Source organism: Elgaria multicarinata, chromosome 1, assembly GCF_023053635.1.
Source record: "Elgaria multicarinata webbii isolate HBS135686 ecotype San Diego chromosome 1, rElgMul1.1.pri, whole genome shotgun sequence".
NCBI lineage: Eukaryota > Metazoa > Chordata > Lepidosauria > Squamata > Anguidae > Elgaria > Elgaria multicarinata.
The window spans coordinates 115,099,402-115,119,028 of NC_086171.1; the positions used below are offsets into that span (position 1 = coordinate 115,099,402).

At 40.2% G+C, this 19,627-nt stretch overlaps 1 protein-coding gene across 3 annotated transcripts in view; it reads right to left on the reverse strand.

The window, feature by feature from the left end:
• Nucleotides 1-924: 924 nt before the first annotated feature.
• The window catches only part of DENND1B (DENN domain containing 1B), a 211,527-nt gene continuing 192,824 nt past the window's right edge, over nucleotides 925-19,627 (reverse strand). For all 3 annotated transcript variants that reach the window (XM_063135069.1, XM_063135071.1, XM_063135070.1), the window contains 3 exons: nucleotides 8,895-8,983; nucleotides 5,401-5,617; nucleotides 925-2,734 (listed from right to left, as the gene is read on the reverse strand). In XM_063135069.1, the coding sequence (XP_062991139.1) occupies nucleotides 2,192-2,734; nucleotides 5,401-5,617; nucleotides 8,895-8,983 (849 nt within the window). In that variant the 3' untranslated portion in view covers nucleotides 925-2,191. The remainder of the gene's footprint in view (nucleotides 2,735-5,400; nucleotides 5,618-8,894; nucleotides 8,984-19,627) is intronic.

Here is a 19,627-nt window from a genome sequence, read left to right on the forward strand (position 1 = left end):
AATGTTAGTTATGAAAAACCTGCATGTTTTCCATGACTAACCAGACATCTCTTAGCTTTCCCACCTTCTACTTCCTATCCCTTTCTTAGGTATGACTAAGAACTATCCATGCAGGATTTTGCCTCTCTCATTTATTAGAAGAAACACTTTATGATTTCAATGGGAAGTTTCCATCTTCCTTGGAGATTTCCTTCTCATAGGTTAGTATGGAAAGTCCCTGTATGCATGTGGCTCTGGAACATGCATCTCACCTGCACTTGTACATAGAGACATGAATGTGTAATGTTCACCTAGAAACTACTCTCTTTACCCAAGTGATTTAGATCATTTATACTGCAGTGATTGTATGATATGAAAGGAGAAACCAACCTAGACATGGTGAGGAACACCACAGTGGAAGGGAAGGACCTTTCATATGGGCTGATAGGTCCTGAAGAAAGGACACTGTTGTAGGTTTCCACACTAAATTGTTATTTATATAGCACCTAGAAGACTACTAGCTACTTTATAAACATGTGCAAACCACTTGCAATGGTTTCCAAAATGTTTGATTTACTGACAGGTTTGAATGGTCCTTGGGACCCGGATGATGTGCACCAAAGGTTTCCTCTTAAGATCAGACTTTTCAGAAGACAACTTTCAAATGTTGCCATTTATGAGTATTGTCATGCATCCTGTAACAGGATAGTCCTGAGTTAAAGGATGGTAGGAAGACTGTATTGGATAGAACTTTTTAAAGGCTATGCTTAAGAACTGGAAGTTATATGCGTCTCTTTTGACTCCTTTGCTTATAAATGGAAAGAGATTTTCAGATTTATACTGTGAGACTAATGTATTTCTGTTTTTCAACTGTAGATCCCATTTTTGTCTTAAAAAAAGGCGTCGGTCAAGCAGCACACCTAACAATGATCCAGTTACCCCAAAAGGTTAAATAGGCATGAACCCAGTAGAGCAGATCAGTTTTAATACAGAAATATTAAAGCATGGAGATTCCATCCCAATAAAAATCAATTTGTTCAGTTCAAAACTTTTTCCTTCAAGAAAACTGAAGATAGGAAATGTTGACAGCAAATGAGATCTTTAAAAAGTTGTAAACTTCACACTGTATTTTAGCACTTCAAAAGGGTTTTTTTTAAAAAACAGTACCATTTTTCAGGGTCTGGAAGATGTGGCCAGGTTGCCTGCTTTGTTAAAAAGAAAAGTTATTTCAGGATAAATTCAGACAAATCCTTGACAATTCATGTGATAATAAATTCACCATGAGAGCTTTCCTCTCACTGGTGGATATTGCTTGGCTATATGAAAACAGTTATCCCCATGGATAACAACATAGGGTGGAGATTCCCATCTGACCAGGCTCCCATGGGACAACTGAATTCACTATATAAAATATGGTTTTGTGAGTAACCGCCAGGAGTCATAGGAGTTCCTGTAGTTTGGAAATGGTCCACATTTCCCTTTTTTCAAGCACTTCACTGCTATGAAATAATGGTGTCTCTTTTCCAAATAGTAGAAATTCATCCTTTAGGATATTGAAATCTGTTCCTATAACTTTAAGGCAATTAAATCATGGATTAACAGTATTTATAGGTTTCAGGGGGGGAAACATACTGTACTTATTCATTTTGTGCTCAGCAACAACATAAAAGGCAATGCCTACCTGTGAAGATATGATTCTTTATGCACAGGGGGAAGGGAAACAGTAAAAACTAGCAAGTGCCACATACCAGCTGTAGCTTAAACATGGAGTTAAACTAGTACCTTGATTCTAGAATGCATTAGCTGAAAAGAGCAAGCTCTCTTATACCAAGCCAGGGTATCTAATTCAGTAATGTCTACACTGACAGGCAGCAGCTCTCCAAGTTTCAGACAGGGATCTTTCCCAGATCTACCTGGAGATTCCTAGGATTGAAACTGGGACCTTCTACATGTAAAGCATGTGCTCTAAACACTGAGCTATGGCCCCATCCTCAATCCAGGCCCATATTGTGAATTTAAATGCAGCAATGTAATTCAAGAAGAGATATGTTCAAAAAATAAAAGGGGGAAAATGCACATACGAGGCAAACCACAACTAAACTAAAGATTTGTCATTTCCTTTGTGATCTTTTGGTTTGCTTTGTGATATGGAATCCTGAGTTGTCTTCCTTTAGTCTTTGTCAGGAGTGCAACTTCTCTCCTCAAAAAATTCTTATGCCTTATTCCCACTGCTACTGGAAAACCTGTCCCCTGAAATGTTTAAACCATGGTTGAAAGCAGAAGTCATTTTACACAATGATACCACTTCATGAAGAAGCCCACCCTCTTCTAGGAGTTCATTTCCTTTTCTAGTTTCTCTTTCCCAAGGAACTAGAGAGGATGGATTTTGGCTCAGGCGTAAGGATGTCTCATCTTCTGAGGTACTGCTTAGTGTTTCGTTCCACTTAGTCTTCTTTACTTCAAAAGCTCCTGGAGAACACAACTGCATAGTTTGTTGAGATGAGTTTAGAGATCGTGTGTGAGTTTTAAGGAACCCCACATTGTCAGCACTAGAGGTATGGGTGGGACGTTCTTTATTTAACACAAAGAGAGATTCTCTGTGGCCGCCAGAAGGACCATGTTTCCTTGGTGATGGAGGGAGCTGCTTCCCACGGAGAATGCTGTCATCTTGCCCAAGATTCCAGTTGGCTGGGTCAGAAGTCTGACCGCTGCAAAGCAGAGCAAGATTGCTCTCACTTGGCGTATTGGATTTATTCTAAAATTAAAAAGAAAGAAAAAAGAATGTATATCACACGAGGCCATTTTGCATTGACTTCTCTGAAAGAGCAACTTGCATTGTTTTTACAGACAAGTGGAATATAAATGTTGGAAGTAAATATTAACCATTTGTTGAGTAGGCTACACATTCTTCATTGAATTGACTAAACTGCATGATGATTTGTTCTTGGATAACGACGTCACAACGGCCTCATTAGAAGTTTCAAAATTTGATTTTCTCTTCTCTTTCCCTCGTTGAGGAACTAAATGGTAATGCGATCAGTGCTTCTCAGCACATTTTATAGTTGAAACACACTTTTCTTCTACGTTAAAATTTAGCAGAATTTTAATGCAGTGCAAGGGGGGAATCCTCCCCTTTCATTAGCAGATATTGTAAGTGCCCTTTCTTGAGCCAAACTCCACTCATGGGATATTAGGCTCCAAACCAATGAGGGATTTTTGTCTTTGATTTGTCTCTAAACTCAAGGGAACTGATTATGTAAGCAATGGCAAGGTCAATATCTCAATTTTTGTTTGTATTTAAATTTAGAGGTGCACTTCAGTCTTATACCTGGTAACCTTGCCTAATGAGGTACAGTAGCTGCTACTAAGAACATAAGAAGAGCCATGCTGGATCAGACCAAAGGTCCATCTAGTCCAGCATTCTGTTCTCATAGCTGCCCACAGGAAACCCACATGCAGGACATGAGTGCAACAGCACCCTCCCACCCATGTTCCCCAGCAACTGGTGTACATACGCATACTGCCTCTAACACTGGAGGTAGCACATAGCCATCAGGACTAGTAGCCATTGATAGCTTTCTCCTCCAGGAATTTATCCAAACCCCTATTAAAGCCATCCAAATTAGTGGCCAACACTACATTTTTTTAGTGGTGATTTCCATAGTTTAACTACATGCTGTGTGAATTAGTACTTCCTTTTATCTGTCCTGAACCTCCTACCAACTAGCTTCATGGGCTGACCCTATTGGATTCTTGCATTTTGTGAAAGGGAGAGAGGGCGTTTTCTGTAGTGGAGCCCTAGAACGCCTTCCCAGAGATGGTGACTACAATGTTGTCCTTCATAGCCAGGTGAAGATCTTTTATTTTCCCAGCCTTTTTAATCTTCATCTTTTAGTAATTTTACACTCTTTGCATTAAACTTATTGCCTGTGCTTGTTTTTTTGCTGCTGCTGGTTTTAAACACTTCATCTTTCTGTTTTAAAAACTGTACTGCTTAATTATTATTTTTTTACTGTGAACTGCCCAGAGAATCTTGATAATTGGGCAGTATATAAACAATGTAAATAAATAAATTCCTTATAGTGAGAGCTCCATCACACCAGCGATTTAGTGCACTCTCGCCATGCCTGGTGTGCAGATTTGCAGCACGGTACTCACATGACACTGTGCCTGTCCTGCTGACACCCTTCCTCAGCCTTTTCCATCTTTTCCTAACATCTAAAGTCTGGATTATTTTCCCTAAGCACATTTTCCTTTGTTGGCGGCGTGTGCTGTGACAGGAGCCTTGCTGTTGGCTTAAATGGTTTGCATCAGGTCCTGGCAGGGAAAGGCGATCCCTCCCAGCAACCAGCTCCAAGCCTCAATATAAAACCCAAACCTTGCAACCCAGTACAACACCCAAATCTCTGCAGAGACAGGATTGTACTCCATTGATGCCCCCAAAGAGCCAGACTAAAGGGTTATTCTATTTTTGCTGGGCAGAAAGGTAGTCTGGTTGAAGTACTCAGCTGACAGGACCCGTCTTGGTAAAGGGGGCAGCAGCAATCAATGAACTGGAGGGAGAAAGAGAAGGGGCGGGGTGGAGTGGAAGAGCAAACAAGCAAAAGAGCATTGGAGGTAAAAATCACGGATACAAAGCAGGGGAAAAAATTACGTGTGATGGAGCCCTGAATCTCAGCAAAAAATGCTGCTGTCCTTGAGTAAATAAAACATTGGTCCCCAAGTTTGGAGTGGGTTTCCTGTGTAAATTACAGCAGCAGAATTTTGCTTTAGTTTTGGCCTCATCGTCGATTTCCATTTGTAAACAACTCCTAGCTACCAAAATATATATCGTTGATGGCAACTTATTTGCAAGATGTCTTTAGCTCTAGCTGGTGGGTTCCAGCATATGCGAAGTTTTGACTGATGACTAATGATATCCCATCTTTAATTTAATTTCTGACTCCCTCACCCACCCCCCACGTGGTCCAGTCTGAACTCATATTTTGTTGACTATCAATAACAGAGTTGTGGATAAATTACATTCAAGTCTGAGTAACTAGGAGAAGAGAAATCAACACCTATTACTGTAAAATCCTTTAATATGCTTCTCACATGAAAGGTGTTCCATATGCCTCAGTATTTTTATTGCTCTTTTCAGTATTCTGTTCTATTGCTGGCTCTCTATATTAGGCAGGAATACTGGGTGCTCACAGAAGCATTAGGATATACCTGGCACCATAAAACATCCTGGGATGGATCCAGATTTAGCCTTATTTAGAATAGATCCGATAAAATCAATGGAACTTAAGTTACTCATGACTAATCTAGGTCCCATGGATTTCAATGAGTATACTCTAAGTGTGATTCAATCCGGATCCAGCCCCCTGTTATCCACACAGCTCCTATCACCAAAGACAGGAAGCGGGTGGGATAACTAACCTTTGTCTTGTAATCAATATCATCCATTGATCGAAAGAAGTCTAGGCTCTTGGCTCCGGAGAGCTTCCCTTGATCAGAACTGTGTGTACTCAAACTATCCAAAATCTCTCCTAGCAAGTCCATTTCTCCTGAGGGAACAGACGGTTTGGCCATTTCCCCGGAGTCATCGCTGTCATACAAATAGCACGATGTTTCTTCACTGTCTTCAGATGACAATCTAAAGGAAAATAGAAAGCTGTATCATCATAATACTTGAGGATCACAACACTGGATCTAAAAGTAAACAAGGCTTTTATAAGATAAGTATTATAAAGATCAATTCTGGCAAAATAAATCATACAAAAAAAGTTTCTGTAAACATCAAGTATTTGACCGTGCCACATAGCCTTTTGATCTTTATTTAAAGTTCCCACCTGCCCTGCCCCAATGTATCAGATTATTTGTGTCAACACTGGAGTGAAGCTCAGATTTTGGATTTGTCCACACTAGTGAGACCCAGCCAGTTGTGAAGTTCTCTTTTCTAAGTCCCTGAAAGGAATGCCCCTTCTTGTCTTTTGCTTAGGATGGAAGGCTAGGAAATGGTTTATTGCTGTAGGCAGAAACAAAAAAAACTGTACACATGTAATGCATTGTGACAATGCCTTGATGCATATACTTTGTGTGTGTAAAAGTCTCACTTCAGAAAAGGATAGACCCAGAATCGGCTCTGTTAAAACTTTGGTTTTTGCTAATACTGTTTGGTGGTGCTGTCAAAGCCCTAAGAACAGGAACAGTTTTAATTTGATTTAGCTTTCATCGTGGTTTCCTTATGATGGAAATCTCCCCAGATAAACATCTCTAATGTATCTTATAGAACAAGGCATCATAGTTCCCTCTACAAAAGGGTTTTAGAGCAATGTTTCCTAAGTGTCTGATAACCGAAGCAACAGCTTTTAAAATTTAAAATCTGGAAGCACATTTCACTATTACAGATGAAAGTTGTTTTTAGTGAGTGCAAGGAAGAATGATCCACTCTCAGAAGAGCCCACCTCCTTCATTTCTTCCTGAATCTCTGATCTGACTTTGCAAAGACACAATGGACACTCTTTCCGCAAGAGTGGATAACTCAGCTACATCACTGCATTGGGAGCAAATGGCAGTGCAATTCTATACATGTCTACCCAGAAGTAAGGCACACTGAGTTCAATGGCAGTTACTTGCATCTGGAATGATTTAATTATCTTCTCAGTAGAGAAAGGGACCAACACAGATCACGAAATCAGGTAGTGGGAAGCCTCCCTTCTGGGCACCATTTAATCTAGCATGACTCAGAGGTGGATCACAGGGGTGGACAGAAGGTAGATCTCTAGATGTTTTAGACTTCAGAAGCCCCTGCCTTCAGGACCAATGGCCAGAAATTCTTGAAGTTGGAGTCCAAACACCTGGAAATTTACTTTTGAGGAAGATTTTATTCAGATTTTTGTGATTTTAAGGCAGCTTTGAAGACTAGCCTTTTCCGGTAGGCTACCCAGATTAATGTAAAACCAAGAATTTTTAAAATGTGTTGATTACTGTACTAATGTTGTTCCCCGCCTCGATCCAAAGGGAGAGGCGGGTAAGAAATATTATTATTATTATTATTATTATTATTATTATTATTATTATTATTATTATTATTTTCTGCCCATCCCTGTGCTAACACCGGGAAGGGCAGAATCCTTGGCCAACCCTGCCCGCCCTGAGCAGCGGTTGTGAACAGGACAATCTTTGCAGCCAGCCCACGGAAGTGGCACCTGGCCTACATGCAGACATACGTAGCATCAGAATACTGATGCAGAAGGAGCAGAGCTTAGGCTCTATAAGCCTGTCCTACTGCCTGATTCATGCACTTTCTATTTTGTTGCCATCCCCCCACCCACCCTGGTTTAGGAAGTAGTGCGAAGGAGCCCAATAAGAAAGTTTAACCTGAAAGTCTAATTGCCTTGTGGCTTTGGATATTTTTGGCCTACTCCATACTATCAGGTGGGGTGGGGTGGGAGGAAATTGGCTGACAGGAGTGTAGGTGCAATAAATGTCAACTGGTCACAACCAATGGGCAGGGAAAGTGTAAGGGAGCAGTAGCAGGCAACCAGAGGCGCCTTTAGGGTAAAAAAAAATACCTGCCACATAGGGTCTTGGAACATGGGGCAGAAAAGGGGCTTGAATGGGTTGCACACCTAGAGTCTGAGGACTTAGGAAGCAGTTTCTCAGGAGGGCACCCCTCAACACTTCAAGTTATGTGGCTCAGTTGCCTCTGCCCTGGACTGGGTATGCTCACCTTGAAGAGATCAGTAATCCTGAACTAATTTTCACCATTGCAGGTTAAGTTCAAATTAAGTTAATTAATATGGTTGTGGCTCTAGTTCACCCAACTTAGTGTATGTCATCTCTTTATTTCGGGGGAAAGGGCACAATTTGGAATTCCTGGCTACCTACAGTTCCCCTTTTTATGATTTAAGCTAGTCAAGATAAAATACTTTTTCCCTGTCCTCACATATTGACTGGGTTCAGACAACATGATAACCATCAGTGGTTTAAATAGTTGACGGTTGGTTATTTAACCCACCATGGGTTATCGTATAGTGTGGAGGGAGTTTTTTTAACCAACGGTTGGTTATTTGGCTGAAATAACCAACGTAAATAACCAACGCTGTACAGGGTTGGCTATTTGAACCACTGTTCATTATCCTATTGTGTAGAGAGCACTGTTGGTTATTTCCTTGGCCACCATTGGTTATTTTGTCAACCAGAGTCGCAAGGTAAGAGCGGTCAAAATGGCAGCTCTGCTCTAGTCCAGTTGGCAGGATAGATTTTTGGCAACAATGGCTGATGGGATAATACTAGTGGGAGGACAGGGGAAGAGAGGGCAGGGGATGAGTGACTCAACTCAATGGAGACTAATAGTCAACTCAACCTTGATCCTAATCTACACCAGTTGATTATTATCATGTTGTGTGGAAGTACCCCTTAGATAAACAACTGGCGAGTTGATTATTACCCTACGGTTGACTTTCATGTTGTCCAAATGCAGCCAATGTTGTTTCATCCACACACATCAATTCACCTTATAGTCTCTCAACCACTTTCTCTCTAACTTCAATTTCCTGAAAGTTAGTCAGAGCTTCTAATTCTTTGTTTCCCCCACTTTTGTAGATTTACGAATTTTACAGCTAAATCTGAATTTCCCACTTTCCATTAGCATTTTATTCCATTTTCCCTTACATCAAGATACTGATCAGGATTCTTCCATCCTACTTTCCCTTCTGAATAATGCCTAATAACTCTCTACATTGCATCAATTTCCCTAACCCATGATTCCATCACACCTGGGTAATTTCAGAGTTTAATGGTACTTCAGAGTTCTCTCCATCGAGAAAACCAAACAGTTTCATTAATTTGTCTTGGATTTACAATTCCTCTAAAGAAAAGCTGAACACAGCTTGGATCATATTGAGCTGTTTAGTCAATTTACTTACTTGCTTCCTCTGTCCATTTCGTCATCGGCGTCCTCATCCAAGGCTGAATCATGATTCCGTGTACTGGTATGAAGATTCCCAAATCGTGTCTGTAAAGGAAAAGTTACTCTTTACGGTTTGTTGCCAAACATCTTGTAGCCTGGCAAGGGATCCTGACAGCAGCATTCATAAGGAAGACTGTCTAGTGTTTCCAATCAAAGTGTCTACAGAATCGGTTGTAGTCAAATGTGAAGTATGCAAATGGATTCATCCTTTATCCAAAGTTTTTAAGAGCAGATGTAGACTAAGGATTGACTGATTAACGTGACAACTTTTCTCCTACCATGAGATGCAACGGTCAAAGCAAAGTTGGTCTCTGACCTGGGTTGAAATCATAGCTCAAGCATATAATACTGAGTCACTTTCCTAAGAAACATTATTATAAATTATTTATATTAAAACCAACACAACGAAAAGCACATCAAAATATAGTAATGGTAGTCTAAAGCACAACAGAAGTCTCTCGAATAGCATGAAAAATAGCAGTATGCCTTTGTATACTGGGAAACACAGATGGGAGGGTGCTACTTGACGTGTCCTACTTGCGAATTTCCCACAGACAGCTGATTGGCCACTTGAGAACAGAATGCTGGACTACATGGCCCCTTGGTCTGATCCAGCAGGGCTCTTCCTATGTTCTTAAAAGTGCCCCTTGAAGACTGCAGGCAGGGCATGGATGGAGATAGGGTAGGACTGTGATCAGTCATATAGGAGGAGAAGGGGCTAACAGAGAATATCTCAAAGGACAATGAGAAACTTTGGCATGGTGGGCAGGGACTGTCCCTGAGGTCAGTCCAACAAGCTCGGAGATCAATGCGACTGGGAGACCATGCACAAAATAGGCAGAATCTCTATATGGCTACCAAGGAAGCCCCAACCAGAGGATGGGCCTCAGCTTCGCCCCCAAGCAACCACACCGTCCCATCGCCAAAAGCGAGGTGTAGGTTTGGATGAGTCATGTGACAGCAATATCACAACAGTTTTCTCCGAAGGGAGCTTCCCTGAGCTGAATGCCCCATGTGATAGCTCAGCAACTACAGTTCCTTCAACAATCAAGGAGCCTTTTAGGGGCTCTTGCACACTTGCTCCCAGTGTCCAGGACTTTGCTTTAAAATAGACAACTTTTAAAGGGAAGAACTGAAAGCACATGGAAAACGGAGGCATTTTTCAATAACGAAAGTGAAAATGAAAGTAAGACAACTTTTTGGCTCAGCTGAGGCCATGAATGAGATGTGTATGAGAGACAATTTGTGTTGTTCATCATCAGAAATGTAACAGGCAGTATGCAATAGGTGTCTGGCAGATAATTTGCAGCACAACTTTTCAAAAGAGATTACTTTCTTATAAAATGGTAAGAAACACCAGTGTAAAAAAGAAAAAAACAACCCTTAATAAATTCAAAAAGGAGAGCAGTAAATCTTTTTCAAAGCTCTACTAGATGAAGCAACATAGAATGCGCACACCTGCAAAAACTGTCAAAGTCATTTAGGGTAACTTTCCTTAACCGATGTCCCCTGCTGTTTGCAGTTATTTAAGCTTTTAATTTCTGTCTTTTCTGCATTTTCAAATGTGCACATTTTTTCTCTGCCATTTTTGGAAAAGGAAAAAAAAAAGCAGCAGACTTCTGTTTCCTTCCTGATCAGTATTCTAATAATAACCAGACCTCTTCCATTTGCTAAAAGAGGGGAAAGGCAGCATTTAATTCAAGTTCTAGGAAACTGTATAAAACTCTTACTTTGGAAGACATTTGCACAAAGTAAGAAACAAACCTGCATTTCCAATGTCTGTAACTTTTATTTATAAAATTAATTATATAGAAGTATATATGGCAGTATAATTTTTAAATTTCTGTGTCGGAAAAACAGCCAATTTTTTGCTTCTTCAGTTTAACCAGTACAGAGTTTCTTCATTTTTCTGAAACTCCCTTCATAGAAACATTCAGACTATTTTTATGTTATGTTGGAACAGCAAGAGCAAGCAAGGGTCTCTATGGCTGCTCCACAATTGTGGATTTCCCTTCAACCAGGAGCCCATCAAAGCCCGAGGCTGTCTAATTTCTCGAAGAGTTGTAAAACTTTCCTCTTTAGGCTGCTATTGAATGGCTAGCATTAACTTCAATTTAATTTGTGGTTTTCACTGTGGGTTTTTGATTGCTCCCAATATAACCCACCATCCTGACCCCTTGAAAAAGGGATGAGATAGAAACTGAACTAACCAGATAAATAAATAAAAGATGTGCAAGACCCAAAGGTGTCATCTCTGTAACTGTGTACATATATCAGAGGGACCCAGGTCCAATCGCAGTTTCTCTGGTGTGCCCAAATAATGTATCCAATGCCAAAGAAGAAGACAGACGGTCACATTTTACAAGGAACACTGATGCTTATATTTGGTATTCAGCTATATATATTACTATAGTGTCTAAAAGGTAAGAACAGGGCTGTAGAAACCACTAGGTGTTGCTAGTGATATTTATAATAAAACAGTTGTGTTTTATTACACAGATTCCTGGTATATTCAAAGGGAACAAGTAGCAATGTTCCGTTTGAGCTGTAAAAACGAATCTAGCAAAATGAAGAGAAATAATTTGAATTTGAACTATAAATTTTAAAACTGAAGTCACAAAAAATTGACATTAGGGCACAAACCTATGCATGATTAGGCAGAAAAAAGTCCTACAATTCTCAGAATTCCCAGCCAGAAAATTAGTATATAGAAAGTATCTCTGAATAGTGTCAATTTAAAAATAATAAACAAGAGGTGCATAATAGATGAAATGCAACCTTTTATAGGATATACTAAATATTATTTCAGTAATGAAATTTATGTTATTCAGTGTACTAAACATTGCTAGCATAGTTGCTTGGATAATCACAGCAAACTATTTGCCCCGTTGTCTATATGAGAAAGTGAGTCTGAAAAAAGTGATACAGAAGACCTCTTGTGGTGGTTCAAATCAAACTTGACACAACCAGTTGATCCACGTTGCTTTGCTCCAAAGAATTAAATGTTCTATTTACACGAGTCTTTCACCCGTTGAAATAGATTGGAAGGCAAAAGGAAGAGGGGCCGACCAAGGGCAAGATGGATGGATGATATTGGTGACAGACTTGACCTTGGGGGAGCTAGGGGTGGCAACAGCCAACAGAAAGCTCTGGCATGGGCTGGTCCATGAAGTCACGAAGAGTCGGAAGCGACTGAACAAATAAAAAACAAAAATCTTTAGGACAGACAGAAGAAATGCTTTTTCACCAACACAAAATTTTCCCCACACCTTCAGTGGAAGCCACTTGCTGAGATGGCTTTAAAAGGGAATTACAGTGCAACCCTACACACATCTACTCAGGTTTAAGCCCACTGAATTCAATGGGCCTGAGGCCCAAGTTAGTGAATATACTATTGCAGCCTCAGATTACAAACAACCATGTTAAGCTGGATGGAAACTGTATGTTCAAAGTCATTGTTAACTCTCTGTTTGATTTTAAGGCAGCTTTAAAGACTAGCCTTTTCTGGCAGGCCTATCCAGATCAATGTAAAATCAAGAATTTTTAAGATTTATTATTCTTGTTCTAATGTTGTTCCCCGCCTCAATCCAAAGGGAGAGGCAGGTAAGAAATAAATTATTATTATTATTATTATTATTATTATTATTATTATTATTATTATTATTATTAGATCATAGAGGTCCTGCTACAGAGTTGCTCTTGGACCCTGCTGGTGGGTTTTCAGAACACCCGGCTGGCAGTGCTTAGAAATAGAATGTTGGATTTTTGTCTGATCCAGCAGGGATCTTCTAATGTTCAGGTATGGGTGTTCAGAATAAAACTGAACACACCAGAAGTCTGGTTAAACCCTGAAATCCAGGTTTATGGATCTACCTGAGCCACTCTGGAGATAAAAGGACTGGTAAGAATGGAGCAAGAGGTGTTAGTACTGTGTGTGTGTGTGTGTGTGTGTGTGTGTGTGTGTGTGTGTTTTCAAATCAACCATTTACAAGCAAGATCTTGGTGTTGTATCAAGTCCAGGATGTCTTGGATGACAGTGATTATTTAGATCCATTCTGGCCTGGTTTAGGACAAAAACGCCTCGGTTGCCTTGGTGTGACTGACTCAAGCCAGGGAAGAGATGGGGGAGTGTGACCCTATTGGTTCTCCAAGACCTCTTAGCCAATTTCAGTACCATTGACCATGGTATCTTTTTCCACCATCTAATCCCCCAAGGAATCAGCTGAAATCCTGGACAGGTGCCGCAAGACAGTATTGGGATGGATGAAGGCTAACAAGCTGAAGCTTAATTCAGTTAAGACAAAAATACAGTGTGTTGGGAAATCTTCTAATCTGGATGGAGGTTTAGATCTGACTCTGGATGAAGTAAGGTCGAGGGACAGAGTCTGGAAGTGGAGGCCCATGTGGTATCAGTTGCCAGGAATGCTTGGCAACTCCCTGGGAGGGTGTGCAGCCAATGGATGTTTTAGATCTCTCCCTCTGATGGGGGAGAGAGAGGTCTGTTTTCAGAGAGGAAACTCCAACTTTGAGTGCCCACACCCAGACCCAGACCTTGTGGAAACCTCTGGAGTCCTTACCTCTCCAACACCGGTAGAGGGGGAAGGGTGCGTATTGAGGAGTCATCCGTGGGAAGTCTGGGAAAGCCTCCCATAGTTCCGTAGTTGGCCACAGCTCAAGAGCCAATGAAGTACAGTGGTTACAGTCTTCGACTGGGTCTGTGGAGACCAGGGTTGAAGTCCCTATTTGACATTAAGCTCACTGGGAGACATTGGGCCAGTCACTACCTTACACCACAGGTTGTTGTGAGGTTAAAATGGAGAATAGGATGACCGTGTATGCTGCCTTGGGTTCCTCGCAGGAAAAGGCAGGATATAAATGAATTAAAATAAATGCTTCCCTTCCCACTGACAAAAAGAAAGAAAGAACACCTGGAAAAGAATTAAGGTTTGGCATGCAGCATTCACTATCTATATCTTCCCACCCTGCCTTCTGCCCTGTTAGCGTGAGCCTGGGCAGGAGGTGTGGATTCCTCACAGGCTCCGATGTTGGAGCAACCCACCCAAGGGAGTTCAACTGCTCTGCCTGAATCTTGTAAACTGTCTTGTGAGCGCAGTGCACCATGAAAGACAGCTTAAAAAAATCTTAAAATAAATAATAACAACCCGTTTTAGTTATGTGGAAAGAGAAATCTCACATTAAGCCTGTTAGACAAGAAAAAAAAGCGTTCAGGAAATGCGGAGGTTTACGTACACTGCTTTGGGTTCCTTGGAGGAAAAAAGGCGGGATATAAATGCAATAATAATAATAATAATAATAATAATAATAATAATAATAATAATAATAGTTTCTATTTATTCTTGCACTTGGGTTTTCACAGTGGAAAGACCAAGTGGGTTTTCACTTGGGATCTTCCACTTGGACGATCCAGTGGCCAGGATTCAATGAGGACACTGCTGGGCTTGTGTTTCTCATAACAGCACCCCCTCCTCGATGTCATATGATGTAGCTATGGGCAACTGAGGCGGGGTAGGGGAGAGAAGATGGCTTTATGTGGAAGTCAGTGACGGAAAGTCTAGGAGGGATAAGCATCTAAAGATTATATCCAATAAGGAACTGGGGTAATTGTTGATATAAAGGACAAATATTTTGTTTCTAAATGGGCTGTAAAGAATTATGATTTGGCATGCAGCATTCACTATCTATATAATAAAAGGAAAGGCATTTACACCACCAGAGGGCAGTCTCGTAATTTCTTGCAGTCTGGGTTTTTCATTTTTAATTAGACGATATTCTGAGTGTTTTGCAATATAGATGGATCATAACTGACATGCAAAGACAAAGATCCTCTCTTAAAACAAAAACTACCATTACCGAGTGTATGAAAAATGTAGATTATGCTCTCTTTTGTCCAAAATATTTTGCTAATTGACTGAATTTACCATTTCCAACAGGAAATCTTGTCTTAAAGATGAAGCACACTACCAAACCGTAGATTCAACACTGCTCATTGTTACTCTAGATGACATCTGTCACATACAATATTTTATTCACATTACTTAAATTGCTAGATAGGGCTTAATGCTGCCCTGGCACTGTGCAGAATTTCCAGCAGGAGAGTAAGAAGGTGGAAAGATATGAGTACTGTGTGCATGAACCACATGATTCCAAAGCTTTCAGCTGAATCTGATTCCAACTGAAAATATACAGGTATTCTTCTTTCTGTTTCTGTAATAATTTTGTTCATGTCTGCTTTGAAATTGTCGCATGCAATCTTCAGTTCACTGCATGGATGTTCATTACACTTGGATTGAGTTTTATTTGCTCAGTTTATTCTCACCTATCCACTTCCTTACTGACAGGACAGGGGGACAGTGAGCTACAGAGTATGCCATTTCTCTGGTGGTTGTGTGTGACTTGGGGTAAGGTGTGTGTGGGGCGGGGAGAGTACAGAGTAGAAGGGAGGTTCCTGATATATGGGGACACCCTGCTTTCTGAAAGCAATCAACATGTCAGCCTGCAGAAGACTTGCCATGTGTGAAACAGCAGCCACAATGAACACACACACACACACACCTTGAATTGCATGTATCCCTTTTAAAGAAATTACAGTATTCAATATAATTTCTTATTCCAGGATAAAATATGAAAACATCCATTTGGCCACATTATTTCCCCCCCCCCTTCATGCAGCAACATGCAAAGAAACACTGAGGCATGTTTCAGAGGGCTTCATTAATTATATTCTAGAGATGATTTTGCTGATGGCATTTCAAATGCTGAATCCTTCAGGATAGGATGCAGCAGAAATCCTAGCTAACAAAATTCAAACAGTTTTGTTGCTGTTATAAGAGCTAAGTTACAAATGAAGTTTCAGAGACAAAGTGCATTATAATTAAAATGCAACATTTTTATGAAAAGCAATTCATTTGCGCTTTTGATACATGCATATTTCACGCAGTGCTGACAAGGTGGGATTCCTGAAAAACCCACACTTTGTACCCAAATGTCCTATATATTTTTTATTACAGCTACAAGTTACTGCATGCCTCAAGGTACAAACCTTATATATATTTCATTGGAGACAAGGATGCACTGCTAACTTATTAATTATAAAGTGTGTTCATAGTTGTGTTACACAAGATTCTGCCAAATGTGCGAGAATGCTTTATGAGCCAGGGACTATTTAAACTATGGAATGCTTTACATTAAATGGGCCATGGCCCACCCCGTCAACTGAGATAACGCTTCTGAAGAGGAATACCAGGGAAATCATATTCATGATAGCAAGCAGATCTGCCAAGATATTTGCCTTTGTTCTACTTGAAATCCCTATTTTTAAGTAATACTGTGGAAACGGAATAGAGGTTTTTTTAAAACCCATTTTGCTAAAAAGCAACACATATGGACACTAAACAAAAAGACTCCCAAAACATAACCTGTAGTAAGCCTTTAACGGTCTGAAGGAGGCTTATGGTTTGTGTGTGTGTGTGTGTGTTAAAGAAGAGAGAGAGAGAGAGAGAGAGAGAGAGAGAGAGAGAGAGAGAGAGAGAGAGAGAGATGGAACTGGGGCGAAATTTTAAATGATTAAAAATATCATGATCTGCTTTCATTTTCCTTTTTAAAAGTATCTAACCTGAAATTTATCGTAGTGTTACATTCAGTCTAACCTACACAGCGTAGAGAGGAATTATTAGTTAGCCGTGAAGGCTTGAAAGAGTTAACAGCAAAATACATGCCAAGGTTTTAATAAGGCTTAAGAATAAAAAGCTTCAGCCCTCCACTTTCACTAGATTTTGTGGTGGTGGTTTTTCCCTTGCTCAGGGCAATCCATCTGTTAATTTTGACTCGCAATGCAGTTGATCTCTCTCTCCTTCTCCCCCCCCACCCCTTCTCAGCACACCCATAACCAAACCGCCCAGAATAGCTTCGAGGGGGCTGGCACATGTCTTACAGAAAATAGAACAATTCTTTTTCGAACATCTTAGGCAAAGATCAATCGTGCGTTTCTTATTTGTATTCTGCTTTGGGGTCCCCACCCCACCGCTCGCAGGAGCGCATTTAATACACAAACAACAGAGAAGCTAATACGGTAAAACACTTTGTGATTAAAAATTATTTACCTTCTATCTTGCGTGGAGATAGATATATAAATATCTGCTATAATTCATTAATTTTTAAAAGCCTACTGTTGATTTGACAATGAGGGCGGGGGGAAGCAGTCTATGCTGGCTGTGATAGAGATTAGTAAATATTCATTGTTAACAACAGATCTGCACTGTGACCAATGCCGGTATTCTCACTGGGCCAAACTGGCCTTGTTTTCAATAAAAGCAGAGACGTACCCTTTCCCTTGAGCCCTGTTAGACTGACGCTGCAGTTGGAACTGTCATCTTCATACAAAGCAAAGGGGCTGGGTTTCACCAACGCAAAGCCTAATTGGGAGATCTTCATGGCTGTACCCTTGACATTTATTTAAACCTCATCAAAAAAACAGGAAATAACCGAACTAATTAGCGGACTGGCATACGAACGACTATTTGTTGGGGTAGAAAGCATATTCATATTCTCCTCTAGAAAATGACAATAATACTAATGACGATGTCAGAAACAACAGCATTAACATGCGTGATCTTCAAGAATGAAGATGACTTTGGTTTTATATACTATTTTATAATGCCATCTCTTCAAAAAGCCTGGCCCCAAATTATTGGTATCTTTGTAATAAATTCACAAATTTGCAAATGGCTAGTTTGATATTTGTTTCACTGGAGACAAATACCTTAAAACCCATCCCAGAGCTAGGGCTGAACAGAAAATATATTACTTATCTTAGGGCTCATTTTTATTTAAATCCTCACGTTGCTTATCTTGTGTTACCCTGGAAAACATAATTCGTAGGTGTATATTTTGCACACTAAAATTCTTAAAAGGTTACTGAACAGAAATCAAAATTAGGACAAGTGTGGCATGGACAACATTAATTAGAAATTGGATAAGATGTCATTCAGACTCAGACATGATTACTTACCTAGCTAAATATTTCTAAGTTTCATCTATCAGTAGAAAACAGTACCAAGGCACTCACACTAAACCATGATGTTTGGGATCTAGTAGCAAATTTCATTCTTTTGACAATACATTTCCAATGTCCTTAGCCAGTCATTAAATTTGGGTGATTTAATTACCCAGTTTATGCCTAGGATGCAGGACATATTGTACTCAAACCTTGTCCAAAATATGTAAAATATATAATAAATTAAGTGTTCTGCCAGCACACAGCTCTCAATAACGATGCAACATACATTTATAATTTATTAATACTGGCTCTATTACTGAACAATTAATGTGGAAAAGCAGGTAGAACTAACTGGGAAATAAATGAGTAGATTTCTAATTTTTGAGTGGAATAAATGTATAAACATCAATCTGTGTGCCCAATCTAAATTAATGCTACAAACTGTCTCTGCCTTTTACATTTAAAAGACAGCTATATATTTAAAGCAAAGTTAATATAGATCTCGCAGTATCAGTTTATAGAACATAGTGAACGTGTGGTAGAAGATGACATGCTAGTTGTCACAATGCTTAAAAGTGTTAACTATACATCTGCAGTTCAGGCTTTTTTCACATGTAGTATTTGCTTTCTCAGTTGTCAATATATTAAATATTTACAGAACTGGGTTTCTGAAAAACGTGATGCACTGTGTGTCTATGTAACGTACACTGAGAGTGCTACAGATGCAGAAGTTTACCACCATGGCCTGAAAATATATATTTAAAACTAAATGTAGCCTACTTGCCTAATTAGAATACAAATATCCCTACATTACTGCTGATGGTCTTTGGACTTAGGCAGGGGTGGCAGAAGGCAGATCTGAATATACTGGTAGATGTCAGGGTGATTAGCAGTAGATTGGCAAGGATTTCTGATTCACAATTGTTTAACAATAGTTGCAACAAAATGACTCCCCTTCTCTCTAAATTATACTTCTTGAAATTAAGAAAGCTTGAGGGGGTAACCTCAATTTTTCTGTGAAAGGACTGGGAGTTCCTTTCAAATCCTGGTACTATTAAAAACAAAACAAAAATGAAGTCGATCCTCTTAGCCTGAATTCTGCCCACCCCTGGACTAAAGGGGATTTGACAGTAAGCCCAGAATTACCACTTACACAACTGAATCTCATCCTATGCTGTGCTGCAGCTTCATACACATATGAATGCTGGCAATCCCGTAGGAATTTTTTGAATGTCCTAAAACTCAAGAGCTACAGTTATCCATTCTCTGATCACCTCTCATCTGGATTGCTGCAATGCATTATAAGTGGGGCTGCCTTTGAACATGGTCTGGAAACTTCAGCTGGTACAGAGCAGCACGTTTGTTAACAGGGACTGGCCAACGAGATCACATCACACCTGTCCTTTTCCAACTTCACTGGCTGCCAGTCCAGGTCCGGGCCTGATTTAAAGTGCTGGTAATTGCATTCAAAGCCCTAAACTACTTGGGGCCGGTTTATCGGAAGGAACGCCTCCTCCCTTATGTACCTGCCCAGACCCTAAGATCATTCTCCGTGAACTCCTGCCAAAGAAAGTGAGGCAGGTGGTTACCAGGAGAAGGGCCTTCTCTGCTGTGGCACCCCAGCTGTGGAATGAGCTCCCTAGAGAGGTTCGTCTGGCACCTACGTTATACTC